Below are 18,293 nucleotides of genomic sequence, written 5' to 3'. Positions count from 1 at the left end.
GCCAAGCTCAGGAACCTGCCTGGTAGACAGGTTGTACTCAAGAGCCTGCTAATGTAAACAGTCAAAAGCAGCCTGAGAGAAAGTCATCCAACCGTCAGGTAACGGCTGTCGCTTCCCTTACTGTGGTGGCTCTGGTAGGGCGAGCAGATGTAGGCAAGGCTCTTGGCAGAGCTGCTGCACAGCCAGAGGCCTCCCTCATCCGGGCGAGTCACAGCCTGCTGGGTGACAGGGCTTCGGCGCACTGCTGAGTCACTAGTAAGGCATCCGTCTGTTCAACCAGGTGCGGAGAGACAGGAAAACAGCATCCGGTGTCATCTCGCAGAGCACCAGATCCAGGAAATGTTTTGGCCTGATGTCTTGGCCTCAGTTGATTCCCAGGAAGCAGGAAAAACACGTGGATTTATGCACGTGAATGAGCAGACAGGGCCCTGAGTGCTAAGGGTTAGGGTTTGGCACTGTGAGTCATGACCCTAAATTCATCCTGATGGTGTGTTTGTGCAATCGTTTAGCAGTCGTTTCCACTTCCTTAGTCATTCCCCCAGGTGCTCCCTGTGTCCTTCCTCTTCCTTCAGGAAGCTACTCAGCCGCAGAGGAAAGTCACTCCAGACACTGCTGAGGTGAACCTGTTTCTCTTTGTACCAGCAAATGTGTGCACATGTGCACTTGCATACATCCAAACCATGCATGTAGACCTAATCCCTCTGGTGTAGAAATAATTGTAGCGCATTTGTTACATAGTGCATTTTTATTAATTGTATTTTTCATATATTGCTCTTTATGGAAATAATTTTCATTTAGTAGAGACAATTCAGAAAATAATAAATTTCTTACTCTTGCAGAAATGGCTATTCTACCATAAACAAGACAAATACGTGTAAAGATTATTCTTTCTCTTTTTTTTTCACGGCTCTTTATATACATAATAGACGGGTATGGTTGTGATAACATAAGTAACGTCTGGTTTAGGATTTTTCGCTAGGCTTTAGAGATTAGGCGTTCTATACACCAAAAGCTTTCTATTAATCTCCTTTCCAATGGCTGCAAGTGCTATGATTATAAACCAGTAATGAGTCAGAGAGTACCTAGGTGTTCACACCAGAGGGCCCTCCATCCCCAGCCTCCTGGCCACCTGGCCGTACCTGCCACAGGCTTCTGCAGGATCGAGAGAGGTGGTGCTCACTCCTGCAGTTCAGCTGGGGGGTCTCCACCCTGTCCCCCAGCCCAGCTGCAGGGTCACTGGTGTCCACTCTGCACTGTTTCATTCAGTTACTGTCTCCCTCAGTTACGAGAGAAGCAAGCCTATGTGGAGAAGGTGGAGAAGCTGCAGCAGGCCCTGACCCAGCTGCAGTCTGCGTGTGAGAAGCGAGGGCAGATGGAGCGCAGGTTGCGGACCTGGCTGGAGAGGGAGCTGGATGCTCTGAGGACACAGCAGGTGAGTGACAGGCTGCAGGACTGGTGAATCAGGTAGAACGGCCTGCAGATTCACCTAGCAGCCCCCTGAGGACCATCCGATGGGCTCTGTGCACCTACATGGCCTCCATAGAGACTGGGAGTCTCTGAGTTGAGGCTAAAAAGAAGGGAATACATTTTAGGTGACCTTACATAGGGGACATTGACTTATTAGGCCTGCAGGATGAAAACACAGAGGCAGAAGAGGAGGACACGTAAAAGACAGAACCTGGAAAGTGTTGCAAAGCCAGGACAGCTAGATGCAGCTATGGAGGGAGTTGTCCGTGAGGTGACTTCTGATGACACAGTGGTCCAACTGTGGAAGGCAGTTGGCCATATGTAGAGTGTGGCACCTGGGAAGAGGTTCAAGTTAGGGGAACCTGCAGTGGGTCAGAGAAGAACCCCTAAGAATACTGGTGGTAAACCAGGGACTTCCATGAAGTCTAAGTCTGACCCTGGAGAGCCAAGGAGGAGCTGCAAGTAAAGGAAAATAGGGGTCACACTGATCGATGAATTCATTTGAGGAAGAAACTCAGCAATCTGTAGTAAGACTGACCATGAACAACAGTTCCTCCAGCATCTGCTGGTGACAGCCACTTGTGAAGCTTAGCAGTGAGGAACCGCAGAGAGGAACATTCCAGTTCAGGCACCGTACATATCTCCATGTCTCAGCAAAGAGAATTCCTGCAGGAAATACCAGTTCAGGCAAGCTCCTGCCTCTGAGGCTCTGAGGCTCGCCTGGCTTTCTAGGGAAGTGAGTGAGCTCCGTCTGTAGCTGTCCGGGGACATGCACTGCAGGCTCCATGGAATCATCCACTCACTGTATAGGGCAGAGTGGCTGTGACTGCCCTTGAAAGCATTGCCCTTGGGGCAGCTCAGCCCTAGTGCATGGCAGGTCCACGCAGGACAGAGATGGTTCTCCCACAGCCGGTCCCTGTCGCTCAGCTACTGAGACCTCCGTCCCCACCGCGGGCCATGCTGACACCCGGATGGTAGACCTTAAGATCTCTGGCTGGCAAAGCGAGCTTGGCTGGAGCCATAAAGAATGTGCTTTTCCAATCACCGTGCTCCGCCCTGTGGTTAGGTGGCCTGTCTGTGGACCTCTTACTCCGGGAGCTGTGAGAACAGACTCAACTATAAATAAAGAAGGACTGTGAGTCTGGAATCATACTTACATGCTCACCCCACACACATTCATCCCTGCACACATTCCTCCTATCCATCCTACACGTACATGCTTACCCCTGTACAGGCTCACCCCTAACACTTCCACCCCATACATAGTCACTCCCTAAGCACGTTCACCCTGCCCACATACATGGTCGCCATGTGCACATTTATGCCCCAATGTATATGGTCACTCCCTGCACATGCTCACCTCCACTCACACTCATTCCCTGCACATCACATACTAATACACACACACACACACACACACACACACACACACACACGCTCACCACCCCACTGCCCCTCCCCTGGGCAAGCTCACTCCCATGATGCTTGCTTCTATGCCCTCTTGCCCTGTGCCTCCTCACGCCAGGATGAAGATCGAGATTCAGTTGTCTCCTCTGTAAAATGAGGGAAGCACGTTAGGCCCATCTTGTGTTTGCAACTGCAGCTAAGAAAAACTGCACAAGGTTCAAACTGTAGGTGAATGGTTGAACGCTTTTGCCTAGGGTGCATGACACCACAGGACACTTCTACCTTCTGCCCCCTCAAACTTATTTACTCCAAAACAGATGACAGAATGTGTCAGAGTGAAGAGAGGAGGAGGGAAAGATGGGTTAGGTATACCCAAGTTAAGGGAGAAGTCTGAATCTGACTCTTCCCAGACCCAGAGACATCCAAATAGCATGCACCCTATTTCCTCTTAACTCAGAGAGGAATGGCCGTGCCCTGCCCTATAGATATCCACCTTCCTGTGTATCACCTTCTCTGTCTCTGCCTCCAACAGGGCAGGACCCGGTACCAGTACCTTCTTCCCAGGCGACAGACCGCCACCTAGAACCCGCATGTTTGGGCTTCTCACTGTACTTCTGTGCCTTTGTTTTTAACCTTCCAGTATGAGAGGCAGCAGTCTGAAATGGCTCCCTGCAATTCCAGAGAAAGCGCCCCACGGCCAGGACTTGGTCCTGTTCTCACGATTGTGGCCTTAGCTGCATGGTTTACAATGAGATGGGGGGCAGACCTGAGTCTGAAGCGCAGCTCTGTTATGCGTTATCTAGAGGCATCAAGTCATGAACGCGGTCTCTCTCAGGGACCTAATCTGTGTGTAAAACTGGAATAGCGTGTGTTCGACAGGACCAGGTGGGCATTAGATGAAACAGAGGCGCATGGAGGTGGCACGGGGCAGGCTAGGACCTGCTCAGTCAGGTGCTCGTGTTAGAGGGAGTCTGGGCTGGCACGTGCTGAGGTGAGGTCAGTGCAGGATGCAGGAACTGAGCGTCGCTCATCAGGTAGCGGCAGACCGGGCTGTGACCCATCTTGTGGCCCATTTAGAACATTCTGATACTATGTCTACTTCTGCAGAAACACGGGAATGGCCAGCCCGTCAATCTCCCGGAATATAATGCTCCCGCCCTCATGGAGCTTGTGCGGGAGAAGGAGGAGCGGATTCTAGCCCTGGAGGCCGACATGACCAAGTGGGAGCAGAAGTACCTGGAAGAGAGCACCATCCGACACTTTGCCATGAGCGCCGCCGCCGCTGCCACGGCTGAGAGGTAAGAGGTGGCCCCACCTCTCGGGGCTTCAGACGGATGGGGCTGGGCACAGTGGCCGAGGAACTCACTAACAGCCTGGGCTGGATTAAAAGTTTGTCTCAAAAGCAAATGAAAGTATCAAGGGGCCTAAGGAAGTCTAGAGAAGACTCTCCCGGGGAGCAATATCTACTTTTTTAAAAAATAAACTTCATTATTCAAAAACAAAGAAAATTTGCAAATAAAAACATCACACAGAAAAGCTAACCAGGTCCAAAGTCCACACAAGTAAGTGGACTCCATACAATAGCATTGGGATGCAGGAGGAAAGCCGGGGAGCTTTGTGTTAGATTTATATTTTTAGTATCAAATGTATTCTATTATACATGTCTACACCCAAACCAAAAAATCCATGACAGAGTTAAAACTCGGAAAGCTATTAGTGTACATCCGCTTTCCTAACACATGTCCACTTTATTAAACACCTGTTTTGTGTGTGTACGTAAGTGTAGTCACATGCACGTCCTGGAACACGTAGGAGGGGATATCAGAACAATGCTGGGTGTCCACCTTAGCTGAGACGGGGTCTCTTCATGGACTTCCCATGGGATACACCAGGCTAGCCAGCCCCACAGCTTTCAGGGACTCCCCCGTCTCTGCCTCTCCTGTCACTGTAGGGGCGTGTTGGGATTACAGACGTGTGCTGAGTCTGAGAGTTTACACCGGATTTGGATTTCAAACTCAGGTCGTCCTGCTTGCTTGGCGATTGCTGGGCATCAGCCCAACCCAGGAAATCCTTAAAGCCATAGTGCTACCACACACACACACACACACACACATACACACACACACACACACACACACACACACTCTCTCTCTCACTCACTCCACACACACACCACACACACACACACACCACACACACCCACATTCACACACACACACACACACCACACACACACACACACACACACACACACACACACCACACACACACACACACACACACACACACACCACCACCACACCACACACCACACACACACACCCCACACACACACACCACACACACCACCACACACACACACACACACACACACACACACACCCACACACACTCTCACCCTCTGTCATTCACACATATTCTCTCTCTCTCTCTCTCTCTCACACTCACACACACTCACACACTCTCTCTCACACTCACACACATACATACATACACACTCACACACTCACTCACATGCATACACATACACTCAAACATATACACACTCACACATACACACACACACACTCACTCACACTCACACACATACACACTCACACATACACTCACACATACACACACACAATAGATAGATGATAGATAGATAGATAGATAGATAGATAGATAGATAGATAGATAGATAGATAGATCAATCTTATAAAAACAAGACAAAAATATTGGTCATTCTACCATGGCTTTTCTGATGATATGGTTGGGGGAAGGACCACACAAACTATTCTGAGAAAGAATGAAATTCTAAGCTCTTGTCTCCATGCTGATTGGCTTCGGAGAAATGGACAAAAGACTGTTTACAGCCATTATGTTTTGAGTCTTCAGTCAGGTGCATGTGTCACATTTAAAAGCACCAACCTGGGGGCTGGAGAGATGGCTCAGTGGTTAAGAGCACCCGACTATTCTTCCAGAGGTCCTGAGTTCAATTCCCAGCAACCACATGGTGGCTCACAACCATCTGTAAAGAGATCAGATGCCCTCTTCTGGTGTATCTGAAGACAGATACAGTGTACTTATATATAATAAATGAATAAATCTTAAAAAAAAAAAAAAAGTAAATCTTAAAAGCACCAACCTTTAAACAAATGGCATGGTCTTTGCCCACCAACTCTTTTTGCTAAAATTCTTCCCCTGAGGGAGACGTGAACAGTGCCCACCACCTCCTCAAGGTTCCAAAGCAAACCACAGCTCTCCACCAAGGTCGCCCTGGAGAAGCAATGGATTTATTGAACTCCTTCACAGAGAGAGTGCGGAGGGGTTACTTGGAAAGTCTGACTCTGATGATGGCTTCCCAGAGAGGGTACCAGACGCAGCTCCTGTCCCCCTGGCTTCCCTCTGCCCTCTAACCCTTCCCAAGCCCCTGAGACCATGGGCAGTTAGGACACACTGCACACAACTCTGGGAAGAGTGGTATCTGGTGTGGATTTCGTGACCCTGCTTCCTCCTTCTATAGGGGCTGTCTGTAAGCCCCACTGAGATGGGGGATCTTATAAAATGGGGGTTGTTTTACTCAGAGGCTGCTGTTCACTTCTTTATCAATCTTGACAGCATTGGCTAGGATGTTGAAGTGGGTTTTTATTTTTTTGTTTTGTTTTTTAATGTGTGGGCAAGGTTTTGAAACTTCACAGACCTCAAAGCAGAGCAGTGTCCCTCAGAGTTTCTGGACCCTTGCTATCTCAGTTACCTTTTTTACCTAAGTGCCTGCTGGCTCACTCAGCAGCCCACACATGAATTTTTAAATATGCTTCTGGCGCCGCAAGAATTTTATCAAAGTAACTCGATGGGCAATGTTTCTAGCTACTGGTCCCTGTGTGGATGTTTCTGTGAACCCCGGAGTGTTTATGATTCTGCATAGTGGTTCAAAGCATTCTGCTTGCTTTCTCTGAGATTCATTTTCCTGACATTTTCACGGCCACACTGTTTACTTTTCTGGGTCACGTTCTCACCCCTGCCCTTTCGTGTGTTTGTTTTTACCATGATGCATCTTTGCTGAGACCTCCTTCATAAAGACAAGTGAAACTCAGAACCAGGCTGGGCGTAGTGAAGGGCTAGGGCCCCTTTTTGTCATTACACTGACAGTGTCCTAGAAGTCACCGTCTGTGAACACGCTGTAAGAATGGATGCCAAGTGTACCATTCCCGGTGTTCCCCAAGTGAAATAAAGGCTCGCTCCTCACTAGCTGCCCTGCAGCAGGGTAAAGACCTACACATCGAGTAGCCACCAGTCCTAAAATACACAGACAGCAGCTCCGTGGGTGATACACAGACAGAGGCAGACGTTCCGCTGCTGGTGGGAGAGCGAGCTAGGGCGAGAGTAAGTACAAGACCAGCAGCAAATGCAGAAGCCCTAGTCCCCATGTGTCAGCGGACCCAGTATGGGCACCTTCCACACATGTAAGATAGCATAGGTCGGTGAGCAGCCTTGATGATACAAGAAGCAGGGATTTTTGTGAATAAATATTGTTTTCCCGAGATACTGTCTCTCTTGTTTGTTTAGCATTTCTTTATTTAGGAGTTCACATGGCTATAATGAATTTTTATCTTAGCCATCCCTCCTTCTAAGTCCCTCCCCTTGCCATAATCCTCTCTTGAATTCATGTCCTCGCTCTGTGTTATGTGTGTTTCTTTGTCTCTCCCTCTCTCCCCCTCTCTCTGTGTATCTCTGTGTCTCCCTGTCTCTCTGTCTCTGTCTGTCTCTGTCTCTCCCTGTCTCTCTGTCTCTGTCTCTCTCTGTGTATCTCTGTTATCTCTCTGTGTATTTCTGTCTCTCCCTGTTCTCTCTCTCTCTCTCTCTCTCTCTCTCTCTCTCTCTCTCTCTCCACTAACTAGCCCTACTTCCTCAGCTAAGCACGGTATCTTGCTTGTGACGTCTCCTCCTCCCCGTCCATGCTAGAGTGGTGACTGGCATGAGTCTTGTGCAGACAGCCATAGCTTTGGAGGGTTCCTGGATGTCACTTTGCTGGCGACACGAGCTCGCAGCTGTCCTCCCGTCCTCCGGCCCTTTCCATTTCTCTGCCCCATTTTCCACGATGCCCCCTGAGATCGCTCTCTCCATCCACTCATTCCCTGTGCTCTGGCTCATGGTGGATCCGTGTAACAATCTGACCGCTGCAGCAAGTGGTGTCTGGTGCGGGTTAAAGCTGCAGTAAGCAGGAGTGTTGGTGAGTGCAGCCCTTAGAGACTTAATTCTTTAAGTTTGGAGAGAAAATTGAGCCAAGATTTGGGGCGAGCTGCCAGATGGGGGGCTTTTCTGGGACACTTTGCAGCTGTCGCCCCTGATTCACATTTCCTGAGGTGTTTGCAGGAGTTCCCATCCTGGGGACACTGACCCCGAGGTAGGGTCCTGGAGGTGGAGGAGAGCCTTTGATGTCCTCTAGAAGGTAAAGCGCATCTGTTACCAAGCAAATGCTGCTCTCTCCGTTCTACTTCTGTTTGCATTGAAGACCAAGGAAAGGGGGCCCTAGAGTCAAAGTGTGTCTCGTGTTCCTAGGGACACTACCATCAGCAACCACTCAAGGAATGGCAGCTACGGGGAGAGCTCCCTGGAGGCCCACATCTGGCCAGAGGAAGAGGAGGTGGTGCAGGCCAACAGGAGGTGCCAGGACATGGAGTACACGTAAGATACCCACATAAGATGCCAGCTCTGAGTGGGGACACCAGCTGGTGCTGGGCTCCCAGGCCAGGCCCTCCTCACTCTCCTACTTTCCTTGGTCCTAACTGGCGTGAGCTTAAGGGCTTCAAAGCCTCCTGCTCTGGAGAGGGGAAAGGTGACGACAGAGGCTGTCTAATAACTGGAGTCTTCAGTTATCATCAGTCCCTGAAAGTTCTGGGTGATTTTGCCCCACCTCCACAATCCTATGAGCTGAGAATGAAACAGAAATACCATCCCCAAGGTCTAGAGATTGGGGGCCAGAGTTACCTATTCCCACCAAAGATAAAGAGCTCTAACCAGGGCTGGAGAGATGGCTCAGTGGTTAAGAGCACCCGACTGCTCTTCCAGAGGTCATGAGTTCAATTCCCAGCAACCACATGGTGGCTCACAACCATCTGTAAAGAGATCCGATGCCCTCTTCTGGTGTGCATGAAGACCTACAGTGTACTCCGGACGTACAGTGTCCAGCAGGAGTTGTGATGTCACTGGAATGCCTGAGGCTCCCATGGGCTGATATGAGGAAAGGGTTTCCCAACGGAGCCAGAAATAGGTTCAGCAAGTATCTATGAGTTATGGAAAGACCCCCGGCTTGCTGCCTCTCATCTTTGGCCATCGGTGCGGAAGCCATTTTCTCTCCTAGAACCTAGCCATTTCTTCACTTTTCCTTCCCCATAGACATTTCCCTGCGGTCACAGTTTACCTTGTGTGGGACCAGAGCTTCTGCTTCCCTGGTGTTCACACCTCCACTCTTTATCCCCAAATGTGAACCACAGGTGTCCTTAGTTTAGTCCTCAGAGTTCCTAGCAGATGGCTCCTGTCTTTCTCACAGGCCCCTGGGTCTCCCCCATCTGCTGAGGTACCGGGGAAGGTGCACTGTTTGATCTACTTTGGGAAGCACAGGAAGCACAGCTTGGGAAACTTGCAGACCGCCTCTGCCACTCTCAACCCCACATCCCAGAATTACTGTGAAAGTCCCTGAGACAAGTGTTGCAGAGTTTTCTATCTAACTGGCATTTTAATCACACCTTTGTTCTTCCATGGTTTGGTTTTACAGTATTAAAAACCTCCATGCCAAAATCATAGAGAAGGATGCCATGATAAAAGTCCTGCAGCAGCGATCCCGTAAGGATGCTGGGAAGACTGACTCTTCCAGCCTGCGGCCTGCCCGCTCTGTCCCATCCATTGCTGCGGCCACCGGGACACATTCTCGTCAGACTTCACTGACCAGCGGCCAGCTGGCAGAAGACAAGAAGGAAGAGAAGACCTGGAAGGGGAGTATAGGTGAGAAGAGGACCCCGTAGAAGAGAACATATAGAGCGGCACCTACAGAAGCCCTGAGGTGGCCGCCTTATCACTGCTGGATCTTGGGGTGTCATCTTTTGTCAACGTATGCATTCTTCAAAGGGGGAGGAAAGCCAGCCATGTGGGGGTTAAATGAGATACACAGGAGAGCTTTGGATTCCAAAGGCTATGTGAGCTCTTGGGCATGGATTGATTCTTGTCAATATAATTAACAAGAACAACATGAAGTGTCTTAGCAGGATAAGCCTAGAGTCCCTCAGAATCCTGGACCATCTCTGTAACTGTTCCATGGCGTGTTCTATACCTGTGGAACATGAAAGGAGTCAAGGTCAAGGATGAGGGTCAGCCTGTGTTGTGCATGTGGGATGTTGAGAATTCTCCAGCAGGGGTCTTAGCACAGACATGCTTGTTCCCAGGCTGGGCCAGTGAGCTTGGAAAGGACGCTTCCAAGACCACCTCTCCCCCGCCCTGCCTGCCAGCGCCTGTCCCTTCTTACACCTGTCCCCGTCTCAGCACACATTTTCATTCCTCTCTATACCCAGAGTCAATGTTCTCCAGCACAGGGCCTCCGAGGTGTCTGGCTGATTTATTCCACGGGGTATAAGGGCTTCCATATGAACCCACAGAGTAGGGGGATCAAAGACTCTCAACCAGAATCTCATCTGTTTGATGTCCCTCTATTGGTGACCCCAATAACCTTAGCTCATCAGAGAGGATCCACAGGGATGGGAGCTGTGATTATTAAAGCCCATCACACGGACAGTGAGGCGGGTCTGGTTGAGGGGTCTAAATTTGTTCAGTTCTGCCGGAAACTGCTCTAGGAGGAATCTGTGTGATGATTCAGGTACACATCACGGGTGCCTGGGCTTCTCTCTCAACATTTAGCAGGTCAGTACAAGGCCAGAGAGTTGAGGCCTAAGGAAGACCGGCCATATTGTCTACACCAGACTACCTCCTTGTCAGTGTGACTGGGGCCCACACGTCAGTCATAGAGACAAGAGGGGCTCTGGGGTTCAGGTGGAAACCACCCTCACAGGCTTCTGCATAGGACCTCAGGGTTTCCCACCTCACCCATGATAGGCCTGAAGAGCTGATGAGGACCATGGTGTCTACCTTCCTAATTGCTAAGCAGCTCCCAGGAGCACTTGTCCATCCCTTCTCTTCCCCTACTACTAGATGACTACCTCACACTCCAGAGTTTCACCGGGCAGCGATAAGATGGGATTCAGGGCGGCAAAAGGCCCTTTTTCCTTCCGAGCTACCCCACCAGTCAAATACGATTTTCCATTGTTTGAATTTAGAATGCAAATACCAACTCCATACAGAATTTAGTTATATGGACTTGATACATAATACTTCACTTCATCAAGAATGCACACAAGTACTTAAGGGTTTAATGGATATATCATTGAGTAAATAAAGTTATCCCTGATCTAGAAAGGAAAAGGGAAGTGTTCTTACAAAAGGAATTGAGAGAAAACATCCTTGAAAAGCTGCTTCTTCTGCCTTCAGGATTCCTGCTGGGGAAGGAGCACCAGGGACAGGCTTCTGCCCCTCTGCTGCCAGCCACACCTGCCTCTGCACTGTCCCCGCCGACCTCCACCACATCAGCCAGCAGCACCCACGCCAAGACAGGCAGCAAGGACAGCAGCACGCAGACCGACAAGATCACTGAGCTCTTCTGGCCCAGCATGGCTTCCCTCCCCAGCCGCGGCAGGCTCAGCACCGCCCCTTCCAACAGCCCCGTCCTGAAACATCCAGCTGCCAAAGGAACTGTGGAGAAACAGGGTATGTCGCCCCTACCTCTCCCGTGCCTAGAGAGATCAGGAAGTCCAGTCAACCCCCGTGTTCAGTGGTGGCCATCACGTCAGGTCATGTGTTCTTTGTTGTATGGGACTAACGTGTATCCCCAGGGGGTAGGTGGAACAGACATAAGAAGTAATTTGAGGGAGGAAGGATTTGCTCGTGGTTTGAGGGACAATCCATCCGTCAAAGTAGCAGTGACTGAAGTAGGAGGCACTTGCTCACATCTGGGCAGACAGGAAATGGGGGGAGTCAGGTCTGCAGCTGGCTTTCTCCTTAGTTTTTACTCAGTCCAGAACCCTAAGACACTGTCTTCTCTGGGAGCTGCCTCCAGTCATTGTGCACTTCCCACCGAGGGATTCTCATAGCCTCCACCGGGGTGTATGAGATTCTTGGGCAAGGTGTGACGTTAGAAATGGTTCCACCATAAAAATTCCCCGTAAACCAAGGTACCCGCTGAGTAACAGGTTGCTGATATCTGACCTCTGTTTGGCAGAGAACTCTCCTGGTCACGGGAAGTCATCAGAACACAGAGGCCGAGTCAGCAGCTTGTTGCAGAAGCCTGAGTTCCCGGATGGAGAGATGATGGAAGTGCTCATCTAACCGTCGTCCTGTGGAGTTTGGTGCCAGCATGCTGACAGACACAATAGAGGCTGCAAGAAGAGAAAAGATCCAGATGGTCAGTTGCAGTAGCAACTGCAAAACCAGGACAGGTGTGGACACGTCACAATGTTACCAACGCAGCTGGCTTGTGTCACAATGTTACCAACGCAGCTGGCTCGTGTCACAGTGTTATCAACGCAGCTGGCTTGTGTCACAGTGTTACCAATGCAGCTGGCTTGTGTCACAGTGTTACCAACGCAGCTGGCTCACTTGTCTGCAGAGGGAGTGAAAGAGAATGCATGCAGGCTGAGAAGCAGAGTTGAGGAGGAGTGGAATTTTCCATTGTAGAGAAATTGTATGTTTTGGGGAGGCTCCATGCTTCCCCGTTCTTGGCTGATAAACAGATGAAGAAAAGCCAGCCTTTCCTTGGAATGACCTTCTTCCCTTTGCCTCTTAGCAGGTTTGGTTTAAGAAGAATCTTGGCATAATGTAGTGAGCATGTGTGTGAGTGAGTGAGTGTATGTGTGTGTGTGAGTGTGTGTGAGTGTGTGGGTGCTTAGCAGATACATCCAGGATAATGGGGAATTCCACAGGCAAGTTTTGTCACCTTCTTGGCTGTTTTCGTTTGTGGTTTGTGGTTTCAGAGAGTGTGAGGCTTTGCTTGTCTGGATTGAATGGTCTTTTCTGAGCAGGATGGAAGAGAGATGCCCTTGGCCCTCATCCACCCTGACTTCTTTGAACTTATCTGTCTTGTCTCTACTTATTATTTTGTTGTAATTTTTTTCTGTTTAATTAGACATAGCAGAGTTCCTTACGTATGGGACTTAGGAGACTACCATCCATGCTGTGGTGTCCAATTGGACAGAGCCTTGTGTTGACCCCGGCTGCTGCCCCCACCTCTGCTTAGCCAAACTGCAGCTGTCAATCTTACTGTGAGCTAGGGAAACGTGGATGAGGAGTCCATGAGTCGATAGATAGGGTAACATCGTGCCCTGATGTGCCTCTCATTCACATCCGCTCTCTTGCAAGGAACTTGACAGTCACACCCCAATGCCCTGTAGGAAGGCTTCCTTGTGAGCAGGCACCACAGGAACCCCATGATGGCGTATGCAGAGCTCTCTGGGTGGCTGCGAGATCTCGCAGGCATCCCCCAGCCACTTTCTGTACTGGAAGCTCTCAGTTCTGCTCATTGCTCCCTCCGGCCTCCTTCTGCCCTGGCTCCTGTTGATGAGCACCGTGCCGTCCCTGATCAGTTCTTTCTTCCTGTGAATTTGCTCCGTAACCCATCAGGCTGGTAGACTCGCAGCACGGTCAGTGTCACAGGAGGGACAGGACTTCCGTGAAGTGAAGCAGCAATGTCATGGAAGCGAGCCCCTGAGAGCGATAGGCAGGGCGCGAGGCTGCTGCCACAAGGTCTCATGTTCATTGCTGTGGACACTGGCTTCCTACAAACCCCAGGAGAAGCCATAGCACGGGTGGCCCTTCAGGCTCCTGAACTATCCCCAGATCAGTAGGATTTGTTTTCCAAGTCCCCTTCCTCATTCCTTCTTTGCTCAAGAGAAAAAAAAGAAAAGTGGTAACTCTGTGACTCTAAGTCCCTCTTAAATGCAGCACTGAATCTAGCTTGGCTCGGAGATCTCTGCTTGGGTCATGTGTCCCCGGACTTGTCTCTAGGGTGAAACTGTGGCCTCCCCAGGTTGAGGTGGCACATGTATTGTGAGAGATAGCCCGGAGAGCAGAGAAGAGGGGGAGGGGGTAGGGAGGAGAGAGCAATGGTGTCTCCCTACAGGACCCTGGGCCATCTGACAAGACAGAGGAGGTGGGACTGGCTTCCCCATGCTCCACATGGCAGTGGGAACCAGGCTTGGAGTCCCCCACCCCCTCCTTACCTCTTCTCTCAGACCTGGTAGCCCTAGCTTGCCCTGTGCTCTGCAGGGAAGGGGATGAGAAGACAGCATAAGAAGTCTTGCCAGTTGAGGTGGGGCTGGAAGATGAAGCAGGTGGGTGTAGGAACCATTTTGGATAGGGCATGTTGTTTGGTTGACAGCAACTAATTCTCTTAAGAGCATATTGTCTCCAGTTAATGTTGGAGACAAACCCAGAAAGGGAAGGGTATAGAGATGGGTAATTAATGAGATATTCCAGCCCCACAGCAATGTCTGAGCCACCCCAAACTTAGGCTGTCTCCCAGCATAGGAGTGGGGCACTGCCCCTTACTCAAATTCTAGTCTAAGTGTTCCAGACACATTGTACACTTGGACAGGAAGTCTCCTGTTCCAGCACACCCTCTCCCCCATACCCTCTCCCCCATACCCTCTCCCCCTTACTGTTAGTACGTTTCAGTTGTTCAAAAGCAAAGGGGGCACAGACTAGGCTTTAACTGCATGTGGAGTGCAGAGTTTGCCTAAGAATCCATGTTGAAGAAGATAGAGGTTATGTCTTTAAGGTCGAGGCCCTTCAGTCTTCCATCCTTGTAATTCTCTTGAAGCATGCAGGACAAAGAGCCCCAGGCACTCAGAAGCCATGTTGTACTCCGGGAAGTTCATGGGACCTGAACTCCTTCAACACCGGGAACAACAGTACTGCATAGGTACTTGGGTACTGACTGCAAGCACTAGAAAAAGTACCCATTGAATGTCCCTCAAAGCATCAGGGAAAACGAGGCCGAGTTCACTCTCCTGATTGCTCAGATGCAGAAGCTGGACCCGTGAGGTGTACCAGCCCATCTCCAAGCTTGACACAGGGCTAGCACTTAAAGCAAAGACTCAGAAGAGGAGTCTCGGTCACAGGCTGCACAGCCTTGAGCATGATATATAGAACTATGCCTGGGTGATCGGTGGCCCAACTTGTGATACTTGTGTGCACATAGGGAAGCTGACACTCCTCTCGGGGCCTGAAAACAGGACTAAACCCAAACCCCATATAACTAACCATACCACTACCATCCACAGGCGTGGATGGAAGTCTCCGGTCTGTTTTTTTTTTTTTTTTCTTTTTTCTTTTTTTCGGAGCTGGGGACCGAACCCAGGGCCTTGCGCTTGCTAGGCAAGCGCTCTACCACTGAGCTAAATCCCCAACCCCAATCTTCACGGTCTGTTACAAGCACAAGTACAAAGCCGATAAAAATAAGTCAGAGTCCTTCCTCGTGGTGCAGAGGGCTCCTCCTCAGATCTCTTGGAGCCTTTGATCATAGAGCTTGACGGTTTCCTCTCGGGATAAAGGATAGGTAAAGGCTGTGGCCTTCAGTGGTGACTGCCCCACACCCTGCTTGAGTCCTTGAGTGAGCAGTGTGGTCACGCCCGCATACTTGCACGTGTCGTGTGGAACGTGAGAAGTGATGAGGTCACGTCTCTGTCCCTGTGGTTTCAGTAAGTAGATTCCTCTCTGGGTAAGCACTGACCCTGTCTGGGGGTTCATGGCACCGAGAAACAGTCGTCTGCAAGGAATTAGGAGTACGCTGAGCACTTGGCATTGGTGTTTGTTTCCCAGGAGCTGGTGGTCAGAGACTGGAGTGTTCAGCAAGTCCCCACCGTGCCCACAGGGTGGGGCTGCTCCCTTCCACACCCAGCTTTCCTTAGGGGTGAGACAAGGAATGGTGGGGCCAGTGTTGTTCAGTCCGCAGAAGCCTCTCTTTGGAGCCCATGTATGGGGCTTGACCTTTTGCTGTGAGTGCATTTAGAGGCAGTTGCTCCAAGTGAATTCTGGCCTCAGTACAGAGAACCCAGCGGTTTCAGCACTCAAGAAAGAAGCCGCAGTGTCCCCTACAGAGAGGCTCTGTCCTGCTTGGCCCCAGCCGCCCGTGCCACACATTTAATAAAGTGGCTGAAACTCCTCCTTTCTAAGAGCTGGTGTGCTGGGTCCTCTCCTCCCCGCAGCCTTCTGAGTCCCAGAGACTTGTGTGAGCATTCAGATAAGGCCAATCTGGGAGACAGGGGATGACCATGACACAGGGTGTTTCCAGGCAGGTCCCTTGTGCGTAGGCTGCAGAGAGCTGTCCTGACTGGAAGCTTGGGTTGTACGAACACATGGTGCCTTCTTTGTCTGCGCTGGACGAGTAGGGTGTGTTTCTCTGTGTTCTCTGGGTAAGATCACACCCCCTTTAAGCAAAGGGCTGTTGTGGATATTGGAAGCAAGATTGATAAATGTTCTTAAATGGTGGTGCTAGAGAAAAGTCAGTCCCCGTAACTTCCTAAAAGCTGAGTCAGCCAGTCTCTAAGTATGTACATGTTGGCTTTCTTCTATTTTTTTTTCTAGTTAATCAGTGTGTTTTAAATGTTTTTAGTTGATGTGAGGATTTTTTTAAAGGCATTTGTGTGTGGTGTGGCTCCATGGGAGATAGGCTGTGTAATAAGAACCCTCAGAAGCCAGCCAGTCATCCAAGGGGCGCCCAAGTTCAGTGGATTTCTTCAGGAATTGGAGAGCAGTATTTTTCCCTCTTTTCAGTAGTACCTATTCTCATTTAGTAATTTAATGGTATATTACATTATATGTGAATGCATACATAAATGGTGGAATTTCTCTTCTTAATATCCAAAAAAGTCCTTCTGTTGCCCTCTGAGCTCTCTCCTTGGGGAGGGCTGCAGGGCTCACCGTGTAAAATGGTTGTGGACTCCTCTAGCAGAATGGCTTCCAAGGCCTGGCCCGTTCCTCAGATTCTCTTTGAAGTGAGAGGTCATTGTCTTTTGAGAATGGATTTAAGTTTTGGAAATACCCCACGCTGCAAGGGACTGAACACAGAACAATTAGTCAGAATCAGAATCAAGATGACTCCATGGAAAAGGGACTGCCACCAACCAGAGCCAAGACCTGAGTTTGATCCCCAGGAACCCCATGGCAGGAGAGAGCCAGCCGATGCAAGTGTCACACACACACACATAACACACACACACAAACACCTACATACACACACACAAACACATACACACATGCAAACACATGCAACACATACACACAAACACCTACATACACACACACAAACACATACACACATGCAAACACAGGCACACACACACACACACACAGAGTTTTTAGAAGAATATCTATGATGTAGGAAAAGGTTTGTTAGTACCTGCAACCTCTAGGGCCTCATTTCCACGCCTGCTTCTCTTGCCAGGACTTATACGTGTGCAACCCCTGCATACACTACAGACCTAAGTACATACTCGCTAACATGAACACCCAGTAGGTATTCTGTAAAACGGATATACTTAAGTGCATGTTATTGTCATGTGTGCCGTGACTGAGCTGTGTCTTTGTCATGAAACTTTGCTTCTTCGCCGAGTTAAGACTCTGCCCTCCCTCCGAGGCAGGAAATGTGCAGCAGTTTCTGGAATCAGCTTCTCAAGTTTTCCCGCCTGTGTTGTGTTTACTTGTGGCTTTGCCTGAGAGTCTGTCCTCACGTACACACCTGTGAGTATTTATTACAAGGCAGAATGGGGACAGGCATAGCCATAGTACTTGTGTTTGAATGTTTCCAGGGAGGGACAATGGAGCCCCCCTCCTCAGTGAGGTGCTCACAGAATCTGTGTCAAATTCTGTGAACCGGGGCCAACACTAGTACCAGCTTCACCCCGACCGAGTGCCCTGGAGCTACTGCCCCCTCCACTGCCTTGTGTGTGCATGGGTGTGGTTGTGTGTGTGTCTCTGTTGGGGCATGTGCCGCATTTCGCAGTGGACTTTGGTATCCACGTGTAACCTTTGGCATCTGTGTTCCTGGACCGCATTGACAGATCTGTGGTGTGCAGATCTGTGTAGAAGGGTCTGTGTGCAGAGTGGGGAGTCCCCCGAAAGTGACTATGGATATTGTTGGTCAGCCAAAGACTTTCCTATTCTTTGCTGCTTAAACTTTGTGCCTTAATATTGTAAATATAAACGGTTAAAACAAGCAAGGCGGCTCCTCTTTTTCCTTCCTCATTTCTTTTTCCTCCAAAGGACATAGACGAAGAATGGATATCACTTTGACATCTTGCACATGGAGTGTACCTCATGATGTTAGCCCCAGAGACTTG

The 18,293-nt window shown here is 49.9% G+C and overlaps 1 protein-coding gene across 2 annotated transcripts in view; it reads left to right on the top strand.

Moving 5' to 3' along the window:
- The window catches only part of Amotl1 (angiomotin like 1), a 65,550-nt gene extending 53,151 nt beyond the window's left edge, over nt 1–12,399 (top strand). For both annotated transcript variants that reach the window (XM_032910925.1, XM_032910924.1), the window contains exons 8-13: nt 1,283–1,432; nt 3,982–4,172; nt 8,416–8,541; nt 9,632–9,858; nt 11,392–11,667; nt 12,179–12,399. In XM_032910925.1, the coding sequence (XP_032766816.1) occupies nt 1,283–1,432; nt 3,982–4,172; nt 8,416–8,541; nt 9,632–9,858; nt 11,392–11,667; nt 12,179–12,285 (1,077 nt within the window). In that variant the 3' untranslated portion in view covers nt 12,286–12,399. The remainder of the gene's footprint in view (nt 1–1,282; nt 1,433–3,981; nt 4,173–8,415; nt 8,542–9,631; nt 9,859–11,391; nt 11,668–12,178) is intronic.
- Nucleotides 12,400–18,293: the final 5,894 nt, after the last annotated feature.

This window comes from Rattus rattus, chromosome 8 (genome assembly GCF_011064425.1).
Source record: "Rattus rattus isolate New Zealand chromosome 8, Rrattus_CSIRO_v1, whole genome shotgun sequence".
Lineage (NCBI taxonomy): Eukaryota > Metazoa > Chordata > Mammalia > Rodentia > Muridae > Rattus > Rattus rattus.
This window is presented reverse-complemented; position numbering and strand designations above follow the sequence as displayed.